The sequence below is a fragment of the Grampus griseus genome (genome assembly GCF_964374135.1).
Source record: "Grampus griseus genome assembly, chromosome: 1".
NCBI lineage: Eukaryota > Metazoa > Chordata > Mammalia > Artiodactyla > Delphinidae > Grampus > Grampus griseus.
In genome coordinates, this window is record NC_139017.1 from 33,497,956 (window position 1) to 33,516,016 (window position 18,061).

Below are 18,061 nucleotides of genomic sequence, written 5' to 3' on the forward strand. Positions count from 1 at the left end.
TGCGGTTTACGCAGCAACCTCAATACCGCTCTCCCCCCTCTCTCCCTTTCTGTCTCTCAACCTTTGGATGCGTCTGTGCTGGCAGATTTAAAGACCCAAGTCTTGGCTGTGGGATTTCTCAGATGGACTTGCGGGGGCTGGCGTTATAAAGCATGTCACCATAACCTCGTCCTTGTCTTTTTTTTTTTGAAAAGTTCTTTTGTTTTCATTTTTCCCCTCCCCCCACCAATAAATTACCAAACTGTTACCTAGCGGGCCGGTGCCTGCCTCTCTCCCAGAACTAGGTGGTGCGTCTGCCAGAAGAGGAGCTATGTTTGAAGAGCAGCCTACTCCACCCGTCTCCTCTCCAGTCCCTGAACGCCACCACACACTGGCATTTTGAAAAAAAAAAAAAAAAAATTGCCTCCAGAAACTGAGCACACCCAAGCTCTTCCCCCCTTTTTTTTCCTCCTTGAGGAATGGAGCTTCGCAGAGGTTGTATTTAGATTCAACAGTTCAGAGCGGCGGGGTTGCTGCTGCCGCCTTTCCGAAGAGCTCGCGAGGCTCCCCGGAGGCGGTGGTCCCCGTGTCCGTCTGGATGCGGCTCTGAGACTCCGTGTGTCTTTCTGCTTGTTGCTGTGTGCGGGTGTTCGGCCACGATCACCTTTGTGTGTATTCTGTCTGTTTAAACTTCAGGATGGCTCGCTTCGGGGAGGCGGTGGTCGGCAGGCCGGGGTCGGGAGATGGAGATTCGGACCAGAGCAGGAACCGGCAAGGAACCCCCGTGCCGGCCTCCGGGCCGGCGGCCGCCTACAAGCAGTCGAAAGCGCAGAGGGCGCGGACTATGGCTTTGTACAACCCCATTCCCGTCCGGCAGAACTGTTTCACCGTCAACAGATCCCTGTTCATCTTCGGAGAAGATAACATTGTCAGGAAATACGCCAAGAAGCTCATCGATTGGCCATATCCTTTCTTGCCCACCATCGCTCCCCTCTCCCCCCTTTGCATTTCTTCGGGTAAGGGGGGAAACGTAGCATGGAGTTTGCACCCCCATGCCTTTCCTGGTGCCGATTTGCCTCTGCTGAAGTGCACTCTGTACTTTGGTGCACCTAAGAGGCAAGCTTGGTGCTGTAGAAACCGATGTGGGCACTAGTGTTTTGCAAGGTAAGACTTTTGGTTTTTGATATTTCCTACGTGGAAGTCTCCAGCATCCCTGGGTGCGTGGTGTTGTGGTGTCTGCCCCTTTCGTGGCTGGGCTTTATTCGATTCTCAGCCCCCTAGTCCCTTCACAAGCTGCATAGAATGGGTTGCCCCTAATCTCTGGGTTTTCTTTCATACTCAGCCCCCCTTTTCCCTCCCTTTAAGCCATTCCCTTTGCCCCCATCCCCACCAGCCGGGAAGACACCTACACTATCAGCTTGTAGGAAAGTCAAGACTCCATGAGGGGATTTATCAGTTCAGAAGCTTCAAGAGCTCTGAACCAAAACCCTGTAGACAAGTTGACAAATGGATAAATAACGCAGGCGTTTGGCTTGGGACCCAGCTAACTCTGCTGGGGACTGAGTTTAAGTTCCACTGGAAGTGGAGTGAATGAGTGTGTCAGGGGAGGCAATCTCTAATGACACAGCCCAGACAACGCAGAGTTCGGGCTCTCTTCTCAGCCATGGAAGAGCAGCTCATCAGGGCCCATCCTTTCCTTAGTCCTGGGTTGGGTACTCCTGCCTCTTAATGCTTCATCAGCTGAGCGCTCTCCTAGTGCCCAGGATCCAGGCAGATCTGCTGGGCCTGAATGCATCAGCGGGGTGCTGCATCAGCTGAGCCCAGAGGTGTGCACGCAGTCTGTCTCTCCCTAGTTCCAGAGGAACTGCTCTCCACAAAGAGCTGGTGGGGGGAATCTCTGATGGTAACGGTGTCAGGGTGAACGGGCATAGAGAGAGGTTCTTTGCAGGTTTAATGAAGTGCGCCAAATGTGGGCTGCTGATTAGGCATCTCACTGCCTCTTTCTTCACTAAGAATATGGGCGTCTGGCAAGGTCTCTAGGAATTGGGGGTTGCTGGATGGTGAGGGGGATGAGTAGGGAGCAAGCCCGTGGGATGGTGTTATACGTGGGGGTAGGCTTGGAGACATGGGACTTTGATGCTTGTGGAGAGGGATTTCTTGGGAGGGATGCACCTGCGAAAGAGGCCACTCCTCTTCTTCCCCATCCTCCCTCCTCCCCTCCCCCACCCTCCAGGTGTGCAGCAGGGAGACAGCTGGAGCCACGTTGGGTCTCTAGTAGCAGCGAGGCTCGTGGCTCACTCCCCTCGGGGTCTGGGCATCTCCCTGCTACTCCCACCCTCGTCTCTGGCCTTCCCCTCTTTCCTCCCTAGTTCCCTGCCTCAGCAGCATGGCGATTGGCTGGCTCGTGGTGCTTCTAGGCAGTACCCCTCATTAGAAACGGAGGAGCATCTCTAGGCAGATATTCTTCCTGCTGCTGCTCGAACCCTCCCACAGCCCCCGCTGGCTGGGCTTCTTCTCCCCTTCTCCCTGCACTCCCCTCCCTCTCCTACCCGCACAGAATGGTCCTGGGGCCAAACAGTACCAGAGTTAAACCTACCTAGGGTGAGGGGGACTGGGGAGGGGGAAGGGTCCGGTCCCTGCAGTCCCGCCTGCCGGTGAGCTGCACAAAGCGACGGCTCTCATTGTGTTTTCGTGCTGCGGCTGCGAACACTGCTCTAGTCAGGTCCCTAGAGATTTCTTCAGCGGCACCCCCTTCCCCGCCCGCCCATCTTCTACAATTCTCTAAAATTTCCCACCCACCAGGTGCTGCCTCTCTTAGGGGCCTGTTTACCTAGACAGGCGCCCTCCCGTTTCCCGGCGGTAGACAAAGCCGCCCAGCCGCCGCGCGGGTGTTAGAGTGTGCCCGCAGCCAGCGTTGGTACCTCGGACAGCGCCACCGAAACTGCCCCGCGGCCTGGGCGCCACCGTCCCCGGGGTTCAGCACCTCGGGCACTTCCGGCCGGGCCCAGGCTCCCGGGAGGGGAAATTAAGCACGTTTCCTACACCACGCGTTCGCCGCTTTTCACGTTTTCTCTTCCGCTGCAAAAACGCCGCCTAGAATAGCAGGAGTTGCGAGCGGCGCAAGGTGCGACTGTGGGTTTCACTGCGCTCTTTCCTTGTCTTCGGCCAGAATGCACCAAAGAGACTCAAAGGAGAGACTAGGGAGTTGATTTCGGCATCCTACTCAGTGCCTTGGCCTTGAGCCCCGTCCCAGTGGTCTCTTCCATCCCCATAGTTGGAAGTTTCACAGTGCTTCCACAGCATGTAGGCTGTTAGTGTTTGGAGAGCATCTGCTAAGGTGTGTAGTGGAGACCTGTTCGCAAATTTAAAACACACCATGTTTGCTGTTTATTCCTGGCTGTACAGTGTAATTGACTAATATATATTCCCTCTGGTGGTGACCATGTGGACACATTGCGCTTCTGTGGGTTCTGCGTTTGCTCTAATACCGCATATCAGTTCCTAGTCTCACCTCTCTTCTTTTCTAATTCCTTTCTGGTATTATATTCCTTTTTCTTACTGGGAGTCAGTGTGAGCACTGGTTACCAGTAAAGCTTGGGAGCTAAGCTGTCTGGGTTCAAATCTCAGTTCCTTCACCAGCTCTGTGACCTTGAAAAGTTACTTCATTTCTCTGTGACTCAGTTTCCTTATCTGTAAAATAAGGATGGTAATAATGAGTTACTGGGAGAATTAAATGAATTAATATACGTCAGGTTCCTAGAACACCGCCTAATTCCCTGCAAACACTAGCTATTATTATTATTAATAGAGTCCTTCAGAAATTTCAGCATACCAGAAGGGAGGGATCTTAGTTCTAGGTGAACGAAGTCTTCTAGGCTTTTGTCTCCCACAGACAGCAAAGACCAGCATCACCTGGAGGCTTGTTAAACATTCAGGATCCCAGATACAGAGAAGAAACCAGTGGTTCCCACAAGGGAGAGGGGCAGGGGGAGGGGCAAAATAGGTGAAGGGGCTTAAGAGGTACAAACCAGCAGTTATAGTATAAACAAGTCACAGGGATGGAACGTACAGCACAGGGACTATAGTCTATGTTTTATAATAACTGTGTATGGCATGTGATCTATAAAATATCGAATCACTATGTTGTGCACCTGAAACTAATATAATATCGTAAGTCAATTATACTTCCATTAAAAAAGTTCAGAATCCTGAGCCACACTTAAGATTTACTAAATCAGAATCTGCATTTTAATAAGATCCTCAGGTGCTTAGTATGCCTGTTCACGTCTGGCAAGCACTTCTGTGCTCTACGTAAGGGCCAGATTTTCACAGACAGGAAGGTTCGGGACACATGTCAAGACCTGTTTTGAACTGTCATGTTCATATGCAACGTGCTTGAGGATTTTGATTATTCATGTAGTACACTTTTTGAGATGTATACATCTTTTCTTGGCTGCAAAAAGTCACTGTAGAACTAGGGGGATAATACGTACTTCTGTGTGCTGTGTTAGTGGTCTCTGAACACCACGTAATACTGGTCTTTAATCAGATTAGCCTGAAAAGATCAGTTAAACAGAAGGAATGATTTAATTTAGACTTGCCACTCTCTGACTTGGTTGGGGGTGGTGATAACCTCGTCCAGTTATTAACAGGGCAGATCTCGTTCTTATGGGAAGAAATGCATAGGATAACCTAGATTTGGCAAGAAAAATGGTGGCAAGTCAACAGCCCACTCTGAATGTGTTTCATTTTTCTTGGAAGCTACATCTGCACAGGGAGATAATTTTATTTTCTTATGGCAATCTCTTCTGCAGTGGGTGCCATAACCTTTTTGAAAATGCTAATCTGATTTAAAATGTGGTATTACATTTTATATGATTCCTTTTTCTTTTTTGCTCATCTAATAGATCTAACAGAAGGGTTCTCTTTTTCTCAGGGAATTGGCTGCTGTGAATGTCACCCCGCATTCACTGTGTCATGAGCTTACTGGCTCTAACCCTTCTGTGCCCAGACCCAGTTGCCCTGTGGACCTACAGGGTCTCCCTCATGGTTTGTGAGATGTTCCCCACGCGTTTGCATTTTTCCAGGTTAGAGGATGAAGGGAAGAAACGGCATGTCTGACTTTGTGCCATCGATGGGCAGTGGGAGATTCCCCCCCCCCCCCGATGGTGTGGTTTATCTCAGCAGGGGAGCACATGTTTCATGTGGAAATGAACATGGTTTAAAGTAGGAAGATCAAATGTGTAGCCACTGAGCTGATGAAGCTCATTATAATGAACCTGTGGATACTCATTCGTGATTTCTTGTTTCAGAGAATTTCTTTATAGCCCCAAAGGGCTCTGGCTTTGAGTCAGAGGATATGTGCTTTATTGTGGAGAATTTCCCATTGTCAGTTATCCATTATTTTTGGAGGATTTTGCTGAAGATTACTGAAAGCTTTAGTTCCCCAATCTCCCATTACGGCATATACTTTTCTCCTGTTCTGTTGCCTATAAATATATTGCACTGTGAAAGATAGTAGACTGTAATCCTGGCAGGAATTTCAGGTTTGATGTAACTCTAATGGCTCATGAGTCAGAGCACCTTGATTAGGGCAGAGGGTGGCAGCTAACAAGAACGAAGTCTGTAATTATATCCTGTGATCAGATAATGCAGAAAGTCTTCACATCTTCTGTGTACCTGGGCACAGAGGCAGTGAAACAGATAGCGACTGTAACTGGCACTGATGCTGCGGGATAAAGGTCTTCATTTTCTGAGTCTCCCAGGACAATCTCCATGTTGCCTAGTGGCTTTGCCCTTGAAATAAGGTGTGAGAAATGTTTCCTCCAGAAACCAGGCTAGGACTTGTCGTGGGGACCGGTTGTAATTGGGATGCAGCCTGGAATGCTAGTTGGAGTGAAGGAGTTTGACAGAAATGAAATGACTTGAGGATGGAGACAAAAATATCTTGGATGTGATAGTGTTGTCTGTTGGTTTGCATGTCATTATTTCCCCACTTCTCTCCACTTGCTTTCCCTGTGCTAGGTGCAGGGCACACTATGAATTAAAGGAGGAGGAGGAAGAAAATAACGAGAACAGGCCTTCTTTTTTTTTAAAACATCTTTATTGGAGTATAATTGCTTTACAATGGTGTGTTAGTTTCTGCTTTATAAGAAAATGAATCAATTATACATATACATATGTTCCCATATCTCTTCCCTCTTGCATCTCCCTCCCTCCCACCCTCCCTATCCCACCCCTCTAGGTGGTCACAAACCAGGCCTTCTTTTTATCTTCTTTTGAAAGATCTAGACTCTGGGATTAGTAGCTCGATCCAGAATTGCTTATCTCTTTTTAGCTGCTGCTATACAAAATGTAGGTGTTTTTTTCCCCCCTCAAACTCTGCTGCATTTCCCCCTCTTTATAGGAACATCTGGTTTCTTTCCATTTTCATATTCTTAGTTGAAATAAAATGCAGTCAAGATGTGCAAAACTATGAGAACTCTTGCAGACTCTGGCTCTCTGTGTTCTATCATGTCATCAGTAGCCTCCCTCCTGTCATCTGCAGGGCTGCCTGGGAGGCTGCAGCTCCCCAAGGCCAGCATGTGGTCCAGCCCATCAGAGGCAACTGTGCTGATCTAATTTTGTTTATCACTGACCACTAAGACATTAAAAGGGGGAACCTATACGTGACGGTAATTAATACCCTTTTATTCAGGGAGAGAGAGACCAGGTCCTTTTCTTCACTTTCTCTTTCTGCCCAGTCCTCCGCCCTTTTCATCTTTCTATATTTCTCCCTCTCATTTTTAGGTTCAGCCTTTGTGAATAATTCATTATATGTGTGGGTTTTTCCTAGGCTTTTTGGAAAAGGAAGGTTATTCATCTTCTTCTTGGTTATGAGGAAGATCTCTTGCAGAGGGCCAACTTCACAAATCAACTTTTTTCTCTAAGTCCTCTATATTTTTGCAGTGGGATTGGGACACATGAGAAGGGTAGCTGGGGGGAAGAATCTTTTTAAATCGTTTTTTTCTTGCTGCTTTTGCAATGATTGCCTCCTACCCAGTCCTGTTACATTTGGGTGCCCCATCAGTTTGCAGCCATTCCCCTCCTGTATTCAGAGAACGTGGTTAACTAGAAGATATTTATGTCCCCAAGCACTTGTCACTCTGAATCCTTTCATCCTCCTAGGTCTTCACGCTGATAAATGCTGAGCCACTGAGCTAAGAAGCAGGCTTCTGTAACTGCTTCATTTCAAATTCCAGTGTGAATTCACATAGGATTGGAGTGGGGAGCAGACACTTAAATTAGTGTATCACGCCCCCCATCACCATGTGACTTCTGAAGCAGTCCTTTCAAAGAGGGATAAAAATGCCAGGGACCTCTATCAACGCTTCTCTTCCCAAACATTCTAAACCTACGCAGAGAGGGCCGGTGGAGGTTCACCAGCCCTGTTGCCAGCGTTGCCCTTAATTAAGGACGGAAAGTACAGCACAGAGTTTTTAGGTTCCTCCGACCGAGCAGCCTCTTATGCGTTAAGCCTACTTCAGTGCGCTGTCTATGGTGTATTTTTGGTCACTGAGCACCCCCAGAATGTTTACTGAGTTTTTCATTCCCCACACCTTTGGCCGGTCTTTGGCTATAAACTCTTAACCCTATTTATGAGCCCCTGTGTCCCCTTCTCTGGAAAGCAAGGAGCAGCTAGAAGGTATATCCTTAAGAGGCAGAAATGGGCCAGATTAAGGAGAACAGCACTGAATGACTTTAAAAAGTGTCTGTTATCCAATCCATACCCCACCCTGTCCCTGACAATGCAGTGGGTTATCCCTTAGGGGTTTCTCTTCTTATTGTATTTTGAGTTCCAAGTTTGTAGGACTGAACAGTTCCACTCTCAGCCTTTTTGACTTTTTTTTGTTTTGTTTTAAGGCCTGCAATGAATCCATTTTTGTAAAGTAGTTCATCCCAGAGGCAGGTGGGTGGGGCTTGGGGATGTAAGTCCAGGCTAGGCTCCGGCTCTAGGCTCCTGTGGTCCAGCTAAGTGAGCGGCTTCAGGGAGGGACCCTCCTGTGCCGAGTGTGGCCTTTGTGCCTGTAGGTGGCTGATTTGAATCTCTGTTGCAACTCTGCATAATTATGAGGCTTCTTTTTGGTGGGGGGGGGGGCTGCATTTGGTCCTGCTGCATTTTTGCTGCATCTGTTTTGCCTCATCTCGTGAGAATTTGGAAAGCCTGTTTCAGATGTACGCACTGGCTTTCTAAAGGCTTGTGTCGTTAAAGCCAGAAGGTGGCGGTGGAGTGGGGTGTCCTGTTTTTTTTCCTCTTCCCCTTTAGGGGAGATGAAAAGGATGTGGCCACACAGTGGGTAACAGGTTAGAGGGGAGAAGTGCTCTGGTCAGTGTGAGGAACTGAGGTTCGCCAGTAATCAGAGTCTGGTATCATTTCCGTAGCCGAGATACAGGGGGCTGGGAGTGGCCTCAGGGACCCAGAGGAGAGCCTCTGCACACCAGCGTGAGGAGGAAGTTCGTGCTCTCAAGTCTTCCCAGCCTTCAGCTCAGTTGGAGGTTTGAAGCGTTGCAAACGTTCTGTACCTTTCTCAGTTTCCACACCTCACGGTCATGGGGCTGGTCGGAGTCAAAAAGCATGAAATGGATTTTCAGCAGTCACTCGCTGACGTCCTGGCAATTCCAGCTGTGTCCTATTGGGAACTGTTTTGCTTCCGCGCTGTCAGGGATGTTCCTTGCCAGCAGGTGGTTTCTGTCAGCATCAAGGCTAATTCCTCATTTAGCTTCTTTGTGTTGAAGTCATACACATGGACTCTGTCTGTTTCATCTCTACCGTTAGTCTTCAAACTTCATCGTGTCTCAGAATTTCCTGAAGGGCTTGTGAAAATACAGATTACCGGACCTCAGTCCTGGGGTTTCTGACTTCATTGGTCTGAAGTAGAGCCTGAGAATTTGCATTTGTCACAAGTTCTCAGGGGACACTGATGCTGCCGGCCCTGGAACCGTACTTCAAGAACCACTGCTATGCCTGGCAGTGCCTTTAGAGAAGACCAGTCTTACAAAGCGCCCATCCTAAATCTCTCTCTCTCTCGTATAACAGCCTGGAGCCTTGCTGTTAACAGGGGTTCTTTGGGTTCAGGTAGTGAGTCTTTGAGACTTTCTTTACCAAAATACAGATGATCTTGGGAGCAGGGACATAGTAAGCTAGTATATGACATTATCCACTTAGAGTTCGTTCTTATTCTTTCTGGGCTTATAATTGAGAGCAGCCTGTTCTGAGAATAGGCAAAGGACATGCGCATTTAATTCCAGCACCTAGCACAATGCTGGCACTTGGTGAGTATTCGGTAAACTGTTGTTGAATGATCGAATTAATCAGCTGCTATTGATTAAAACCACAGGCATCGGTGAAGTGCCTGTTATGTGTCTAGTGTTGCACTGACTGGGACCTGTAGGACCAGGCGTAGCCTTAGTAGGGGAAGAGGAGAATGCTGGGAGGTGGTGAGGGCACTGGATGGCTGGCAGGGGATTGAAAGGTCATTACATGGGAATTTGGAGGTTGGAAAAGTAGCTTCACCTACTTTTGAACCTTGCTAAGGGTCGCTCTAGTCTCTATAATATCCAACGCAGGCTGTGCAGAAAGTACTTGGTGTCTGTTGTTATCGGGCATTTGGTTGTACAAAACTCTTTATTAATTGGCACCCAGAGATCTATGGTTTAATGACAATTGACATTTATACGGATGGCCCCTAGGTACCACAGAATGCTGTAGTGCTTTCTGAATATGACGGCCAATGAAGCATTCGTTACATTATGTCAACATGGCTTGAATGGTGTGTGTACTTTATTGTATTCAGAGCTGCTGCAAATTATAATCCATATTGATTATATAAAGTAGCTCTTTATCACTTTTTTGTTAAATTAACCAAAATCTTCTTCTCCAGCTACACCAGATAATAGAGGAACTTCTGCATTGTTCTAGAAATGAGTCCTTTCAACTCTGGTAATACTGTAGGACCTGGAGATGGATCCTGGTACAGTTGTCATAATGTCAGGTGGCGGTTAGAACAAAGTCATTATTTTTTAAATAGCTCAGCAAGCTTTAGATTTAGTGGGCAAGTTCTCCAGCTGACAAGCCGGCATTGCATCTAACTGGGTGTGCTTGGTTCCGTAGGCTCACGTTGAAAATGAACCACCAAGATTTCCAAGAGGGTCTCCAATAGGCATCTCAGCAAGAGATTGACAGGTGACAGCTTCCCCAACTTGATTGAATTACCCAACTTTTGTGCTTTGGACTGTTCCATGCTCTTTTATACGCCCATCTCATTTCTCCTTGATCGAGATCAGAGGATGTTTGGTTTGAAACTGTTCATTTCAGGGTGATGGTCTTTAGATGCTTAAGGCTGTGGAACTTTAGAGTTGGGACTGACCCGAACGACTGTGTAGATGACATCTAGGTGACTGTTCTTGGGGTATGGGGACAGTTACGTCCTCCTGGTACAGTGTTTTCTTGCTTTCTGTATCGGGATCACAAATCCTGTTGCAATCCAAGTGATGCTGTGGACGCCTCTTTCCTGAAAAATACACATACAATTTTGCATTAAATTTCATGGAGGGGCGGTCCATGGATCACAATTTAAAAATGCTAACTATGTTAGAAAATTCCCACATTCTGGGATGTTGGGATGCTGGGCCATCAGGACAATGTATCCTTTAGGTACAACTGTGACAGGACTTCACGTGGAAGAGCTACAGATATCTGTTTGTGTGAGTGCATCAGCCATGCTACCATGATGAAACATAAACATTCTAACCAAAGAGCATTAAGTCAATACTGGAACTCTTTCTCCATCACCCTGATAGACGGCCATCAGGCTTCTAGTGTCAGGGTGCTCTTCCATTATTAGAAAACTTAAAGTGTAGGAAGCTGAAATATTCCTCCTTATAGTTTCCACCTGTTTGTTTGTTTGTTTTCCTGTTTCTGTTCTGTAAAGCAACACAGACCGAATCTACTTCTTGTTCACTTAATGGTACTACGGTACTGAGCAGTGCTATTGGCTAGAACTTTCTGTGATGATGGATATGTTTTCATCTGTGCTGTCCAGTGCTGTAGCTGCTAGCCACATGCGGTTCTTGAGCACTTGATACGTGGCTATCGTGACCGAGTGTTCAGTTTTAAATTTTATTTCATTTTAATTAATTCAAATTTGAATAGCCACGTATGGCTAGTAGCTACAGTACAGGGAAGCAGAAGTAGAGAGGCTAGATAGAGTCAGAAAGTCTGAGCTCCTGTCCGGGTTCTGTTCTTTGTTTGCTTTGTAACTGGACACAGTTTCCCTAGCTTGTTGCACAGGGCTTCTTGTGATCCCCTCTGCACATGGTACCAACCTGTCTCACCCACCATGATGCCCTTCTTTCCAGCTGTTCCAGTGGGCCGCTTGAAGGGACCATCCTCTCCCAGGCCTCCATCCCTGCGTACTTGCTGCTCCCTCTGCCTGGAATGTTTTCTCTCTCCCCCCGACTTCCTGGCTTTAAGACTGTACTCAGAGGTCATTTCCTCCATGAAGCCTTCCTTGATTTCTCTCAGCAGAGTAAGGCCAACTCCCTCCTTCTGGCTCCCATATGCCACCTAATTTATTACTTTCTTATAACACTCACTTACCACATAGCTTTAGTATTGGTTTAAAATCCCTACAAGCGAAGGGCCGTTATCTGTAAGTTCCGGAACTTAGAACAGTGCTTACTAACATTGGCATTTAACACACATATCTATCTATCTGTCTATTTATTTATACTATATTTTTGACTGTGTTGGGTCTTTGTTGCTGCACTTGGGCTTTCTCTAGTTGCGGTGAGCAGGGGCTACTCTTCGTTGTGGTGTGTGGGCTCTAGGCGTGTGGGCTTCAGTAGTCGTGGCTCGCGGGCTCTAGAGTGCAGGCTCAGTAGTTTTGGTGCACGGGCTTAGTCACTTCGCGGCATGTGGGATCTTCCCGGACCAGGGCTTGAACCCGTGTCCCCTGCATTGGCAGGCCGACTCTTATCCGCTGTGCCACCAGGGAAGTCCCCATTTATTTAAATTAAAATAATTTTTTAAAGTTTTTTTTTTCTGTGAAGAAATGGCATCCTGACTTGACTTGAGATTGTCGTCAGCTTAAAGCCTTGGATCTTTTACTATGAATTGATGACAGAGTGAATTTTCCCTCGAACTGTTCTCATTCAATTTAATTTTTGAACGTGAATTCAGGACTCCGTGTTTATTTCAAATACATTTTATCTCCTTGTTTCTGGTCCAGCAGTCCATCCTGTAGACATCCTTTTCAAGTGGGGAGAGGGAACTAACATTCACTGAGCATCCGTAAACTTCAGACTCTATACATATTTTTATCTACATTTTATATATGGGGAAACTGAGGCTAAAGAAGATTCATTCGGTTGCCCAAGGTCATCACCAGTGAACTTGAACCCTGGTGGTCTGACTCCAACACTTAGGTGGTTTCCATTGCACATTGCCTCTAGACCCTGCTGTTTAGTGGGCGTGCTCTTTACCCTGAGGGCTACATCAACTACAGACCGGATAGACATGTGCCTTATGCTTTCATTCAGGTAACTGATAGATATATGGTTAGAACTGGGGACCTCCCTTCTGCTTACTACTAGTGCATTGGTAAGTGCTCATCGACGGTTCAGCTTTTCTCACATTTCCTGAACGGTCCTCTAGCCAGGTGTTATCTCTCTGTTTTGCCTGTAAGGATATTGCGCGAGATATCCTTGTCACATGCTTTGCTGAAATCTGTACACACTTTTATGCCTATTTCATGCCTTTGTTAGGCCAGGATAGATAGCATCTTGCTTTCTGCAAAGTCCACACTGTGTGTCATTTTCAGAGACTCACTTAGACAATATTTTATTTCTTTACCGTGGACAGTTGAAGTGATCGTAGGAGTTGAAGTGATACTAGACGTCAGGTAGTCCAGTGCCCAGCTGATGAAAGCTTCACCTTAGGGTTTAGGATTTACCAGTCCCTGCTTGGAAGCATTAGAGTGTCATAGTTAAAAATGTGGCCTTTAGATTCAAATCTTGGTACCATCTCCACCACTTCCTTGCTCGTGCTTCTGGGAGTTACTTGACCTTGCTGTGCCTTAGAATCCTCAAACCTAAAGTGGAAATAGGAATTTTACCTATAAGGTGTATCTTAGAGGATTTTTGTGATGATCAGATGAGATGACACATGGAAAATGTGAGAACGATGTCTGGCACATAGTAAGCCATGAATACATCTTAGTTGTTAGTATCTGGTTAATTTCAGTTGCCTCAACATTGAATTTGTGCAGCTAAGTTTTTTCCTTCTAACAATACCATTTATTTTCTCCTGACCCTTGTTGGTTGTCTGACCTGAACACTGCCAGATGTTTATGTGACCTTGCATTGGTTTTGTAACCCCTCTGAGCCTCAGCGTCTTCAGGTGTGAGGTAGAGGTCACCTGCCCTGCTTTGCCTCCCTTGCGAGACTGTTGTGAGGCTAGCATCATCTAATATGTATGAAAACCCTTTGTAAACGTGTTAGATATTAGCACTAGTGTTAATGTCAATAGGGTTAATAAATACCCAACATTTTATTGAGTATTTACTATGTGCCAGATTCCTGTGCTAAGTGCGTCCCCTGGATTATTGGCATTTATTCCCCATGACAGTTCTACAGAGATATGCATGCTTGTTTTCTACATTTCACAGCTGGGAAGATTACAGTGTGGAGACGTTAACTCATTTGCCCAAGATTACACAGCAAGTGAGGCCTGGAGGCCTGGATCAGAGCCCGTGCTCTCAACCACTGCAACTAGGTGGTTTGCCCACCAGCCCTTTTTGTTTTTCTTCTCAAAGTTATTGGGTTTACATTTTTAAAGATACATTAAAAATATCTACATCCAAACCTGTCTTTCTTCATGGGTCTCTGATGCCAGTTTTACAGCAACCTTGTCCCTGAGGACACACTTGGATTTACAATCCAGAAAAAAAAATATCTGTAGGAGCAATAATGATGCGGAATTTTTCCAGCAAACTTTTGATAAAAGGAGATGAGATATTCAAAACTATCAACCTTAGACAAAGTCACTCGATTTTGTTTGTACAGAAATGGTAGCCGCAAGTTTCAGATGGCCTGATTGATGGTGTGTGGAAGTGTCCCTCCTCGAACCCCAGCTTGGCCTCTGGGCAGGTTTTCTTCTCAGAGGTTGTCAGCCTTCTAGCTAACTCCTCCTTGTCTGTTTGGGTTTCTGGGTATTTAAAGTCTCCATCTTTGTTCTATCAGAGAAGGGAGTCACAATGGGATTCCGTGAACTGTGGATGAAACTTCTGAAAGGGTTAGAGGCGTGTGGCAGAGAGGGGGAGGCTCCATGAGCCCTTGGACATTTGCATAATGAGCTTAGGGAAGGTCATCTGACCAGGACACTGGAGGGCATTTTACTTGAGGGAACTGGGCACTGATGTGGATGTGAATGGAGAACCAGGATATACGACTTGGCTTCTGGAAACCAGGTGCAGGACCCAAAGGAAATTAGGGAGTGGGCCTAAAGAAACATGAAAGGAACTGCCTCTTCTTTCTGCTAACTTTGGAGTGTATTTGCAAGGGAGTTTGTGTTTATGAGATAACTGAGCCATATGGATGTACAAGGATACATGTGTTCTCCTGGTCTGCTGATATGAGGAGCAGTTGAAGGGTGTGGGCTTTTCTGGAGGTGGGGTGGGTAGGTGGATGTGGTAACATGAGGAGAGGCAGTTCTGGGGGATATGGGCCCATGTAAATTCAGAGGATCTGGGCACTTTGGCAACATGATAATCCCTTCTCATCGATAGTTAATGTATTTATTTATTTTTGAGATCACCATCTGCCCCTCCTCCCCCAAAGTTCTGTGGATAAGGGACGGTACATCTTCTCTGGGTAACCTCTCTCCTTGGTGATGATTAGAGAGTAACAAACAAATGCCCACCCCTGAATGTGCAGGCTCAGGAAGACTGAGCTCACTTCTGTCCCAAACCTCAGTAGACAGGCTCAAAGGAGCAAAGCAAGGGAATAGATTCTGGGAAATGAGAACTGTCTGACAGCTTTCCACACTTCCACTGTGGAAGAGGCTGGGTTCAGAGCAACCCTGCACGATGATAAGGTTTATCATCCCTTTCTCTTCTCTTCCCTTCATTTATTTTTATTTTCATGTAATTATTTTCATATCATTTTACCAGCATGCTGTAGAGACCACGATCCAGACCTGGAGAGTCGTCCATCCTTCAGTGCACATCCCTGGGAGTGTTCAGAGGAACCTCACCTTTAATAAACGCCTGTTGTGTGGCAGACACTCTGCAGTGTGCTTTAGAGCCATACTATCACTTTACCCAAAGCTGTGTGAAGTGGATATTATTTTCTCATCTTACAGATGATTAGCCCAGGGTCACAGGGAGATGTGGTCTGAATGACTCCACTGGCTCCTCTCTTTCCACTGTACCACACTGCCTCAGGTCAGACCAGAAGAGTAGCAAGTACTCTTCCCTAACAGAGCATCTTTTAGGATGACACTGTGAACTGCTTGCCTGTATCAGTAGCCCCCGTTGGGTATGAGGCTAAACCCATGGGGGAGTAAAGGAGCGATAGATGGGAAAAGCACGAAGATCTCTCACCCATCGTCATGAAATGGGTCTGAGGCAGCTTGCCCTGTGTCACTGGAATGCAACCTTCATTTGCAACTGGGGCCCTTTGCTCTTTTGTCTTCTGTCTTCACCAGAAGCTACAGTCAGACGTCATCACTCTGCAAAGGACTTTTGATTTGGAAGTGCCAATTCTCCTTTTCTTTTTAGTCTTTAGTATTTTTTAGTACTTTTTAGTATTAGCATATCAAGTCCATTTTCTTTTTTCCAGCCCTCAAAAGGTCTGCTCTCAGCCCTCCCTTTTCCGGGGCACCCGTAGTGTGAGTGGTAGCGTGGAGTAGACAACATTTATGACTGTTTTTGAACTTTCACCTTTTACTGAATGCTTTTACCTTTGCGGCTTGTTAAGGACATGGGGGCGGTGGGGACAGAGAGGCTGCAGAAAAGACTTTACTATCCCGACAGAGAGTGTAGAAAAGGCTTACAGTAGGTTTATGGAAAAGCAGCCTCAGGTTCACCTTCAGGTCACCCTTTGGAGGATTCTGACTTTTTATTAACTATCTCTTAGAGGTGTTTCTAGCCAGTCCAGCTTGTCATGGAGCTCCTGCTATTGAAAATTTAGAAGTGTTTCCATTGACTTTAGACACTTGAAAGGTATTCCTAGGTGTGCCAGGACTTCTGCTTTGGGTGTTATTGTTGGATGTACTCATTAGTAGCTTCGCCCAAAGTGGCTTCTCTCAGTTGTAATAATGGGCGCTCCCCCTTTCTGTCTCACTTCCCTTCCCATCATGTTACTTCTTAGTAGCACCACAGACTAAGAGAACGTTAGAGTTACGGGGACCTAAGAGAGACTCTAACCAAACCTTCCTTTATCTGTAGGAAAGCTGAGAGTCAGAGAGGTTAAGTGACTTGTCACTGATCTCTCAGTAAGTGACAGAGCCAGGGCTGGAACCCAGGGCTCCTGACTCTCAGTCCAGGGCTCCTTTTTTATCACATTTCCTCTGTGCTTTCTTCAGTACTCTTTCTCCACTCGGTCGTCATCCTTCTATCCCCTCATCCTCTTTCTGGGATGCTTTCCTCCTTTTTTTTTGTTAGCAGGTATATGTTTTCAGTGTTTCTCTGGGTTGGGGCATAGGAGGCTGGGTCATGATTAATAAGAAAGGATTTAATTAAGAAAAAGTAGACAAGAGAAGGAAAATTTAAGAGATGCCAACCAGCACAGATCCAGTGAGAATGGGAAGCAGTGATTCAGAACAATGGTCGATGTTTTCCTTTCCCAAAAATTCTGCTGGAGAATGTTACGAAGTGGTAGTACTCAGCAGGCAATGGGCTTCTGCCCAACGTAAAACCAAGATCACATCTCAGCAGATGGGAGAGTGGCTGCTGAGGCGAGCACTCCTCTCAGAATGTTTTCTGGACTCTTCCATGGTCCTGACAAAGGTCCACACCCTACCTTAAGAGATACGCTCTTGAGGACAGTTGAGTAGGGATGGGGCAGTAGACTCAGTAAGAAGATACCTTATATCTCTTTCTAAGAACTGTCCATTCAAGCCACGAAGCTAGGGAGTTTTATTTGATTGCCCTGATAATCGGCTCCTAAGCTTTTCAGGAATCCATAGAGATTTCTAGTCCTGGCTCTGGAAAAGTCTTACTCCTGCTGTGGTTTCAGTATCTACATCTATAAAATGAGCGTGCTGAATCAGTTAAGAGAGCTCTAAGGCACCTTTCAGTTCTTAGCGAGGTGCCTCTGGGATTGTTTCCTCATTTGTTATCTCAGCTGAGTTGAGGACACCATGAGCTGTCATGGCCTCCAGCACTGAAGGCAATGTTCTTCTCCCTGGCTGCACATTGAAATCCGCCTAGGTCCTTCTAGAAATGCTGATGCCCAGATGGTAGCTGAGACAAATTAAATCAGGATTTCTACAGATGGAATACCTGTACCCTTAATTTTTCAAAGCTTCCCAGGTAATTCTACTGTGTAGCAAAGGCTGAGGTCCGCTCATCTTCCAGAATAAGAGGTGAGCCTTTACCTGATTTGTTTCCTTGGGTTGTGCTTTTAATCACGTGTCTTGGTAGGTTCCTCTCATAGGCTACGGTGATATAGCAGGAGCCCCCGGGTCTCCCGGAATTCAACCTGAGAGAATGGGATGATTAATTCTTACGTTTCATGGTGCCGGCAAACTTCACCCGTGGCTGCTTCTGGCACACATCCCGCCACACAGGTACCAGCCTTCTGTGATACGGGCGATGCTTCAGACTTCATGAAGGCAGGTCCAGCTAAGAGAGCAACTTGAGTCTAAGGGACAGAGGGAGTCATGCTGACCCATGAGGCCCTTGAGCAAGAGACCGAGGAATCCTTGACTTTCTTCCTTCCCATTTGTTAACTCCTTATGCATAGGAGGGTTGATCTAGCTCAACTGCTATCAAATACAGGAATCTCTTCCTTAATATCCTTGATGGTCTCCCAGAGACAT

General features: G+C 46.5%; 1 protein-coding gene across 3 annotated transcripts in view; it reads left to right on the forward strand.

The window, feature by feature from the left end:
* Nucleotides 1-675: 675 nt before the first annotated feature.
* CACNA1E (calcium voltage-gated channel subunit alpha1 E) overlaps nucleotides 676-18,061 on the forward strand; it is a gene marked incomplete at its 5' end in the record, with an annotated part of 295,319 nt that continues 277,933 nt past the window's right edge. For 2 of the 3 annotated variants that reach the window (XM_082675183.1, XM_082675184.1), the window contains one exon: nucleotides 677-942. In XM_082675183.1, the coding sequence (XP_082531309.1) occupies nucleotides 677-942 (266 nt within the window). Of the gene's footprint in view, nucleotides 943-18,061 lie in introns of all 3 variants that reach the window. The other variant, XM_082675182.1, reaches the window with a different exon arrangement.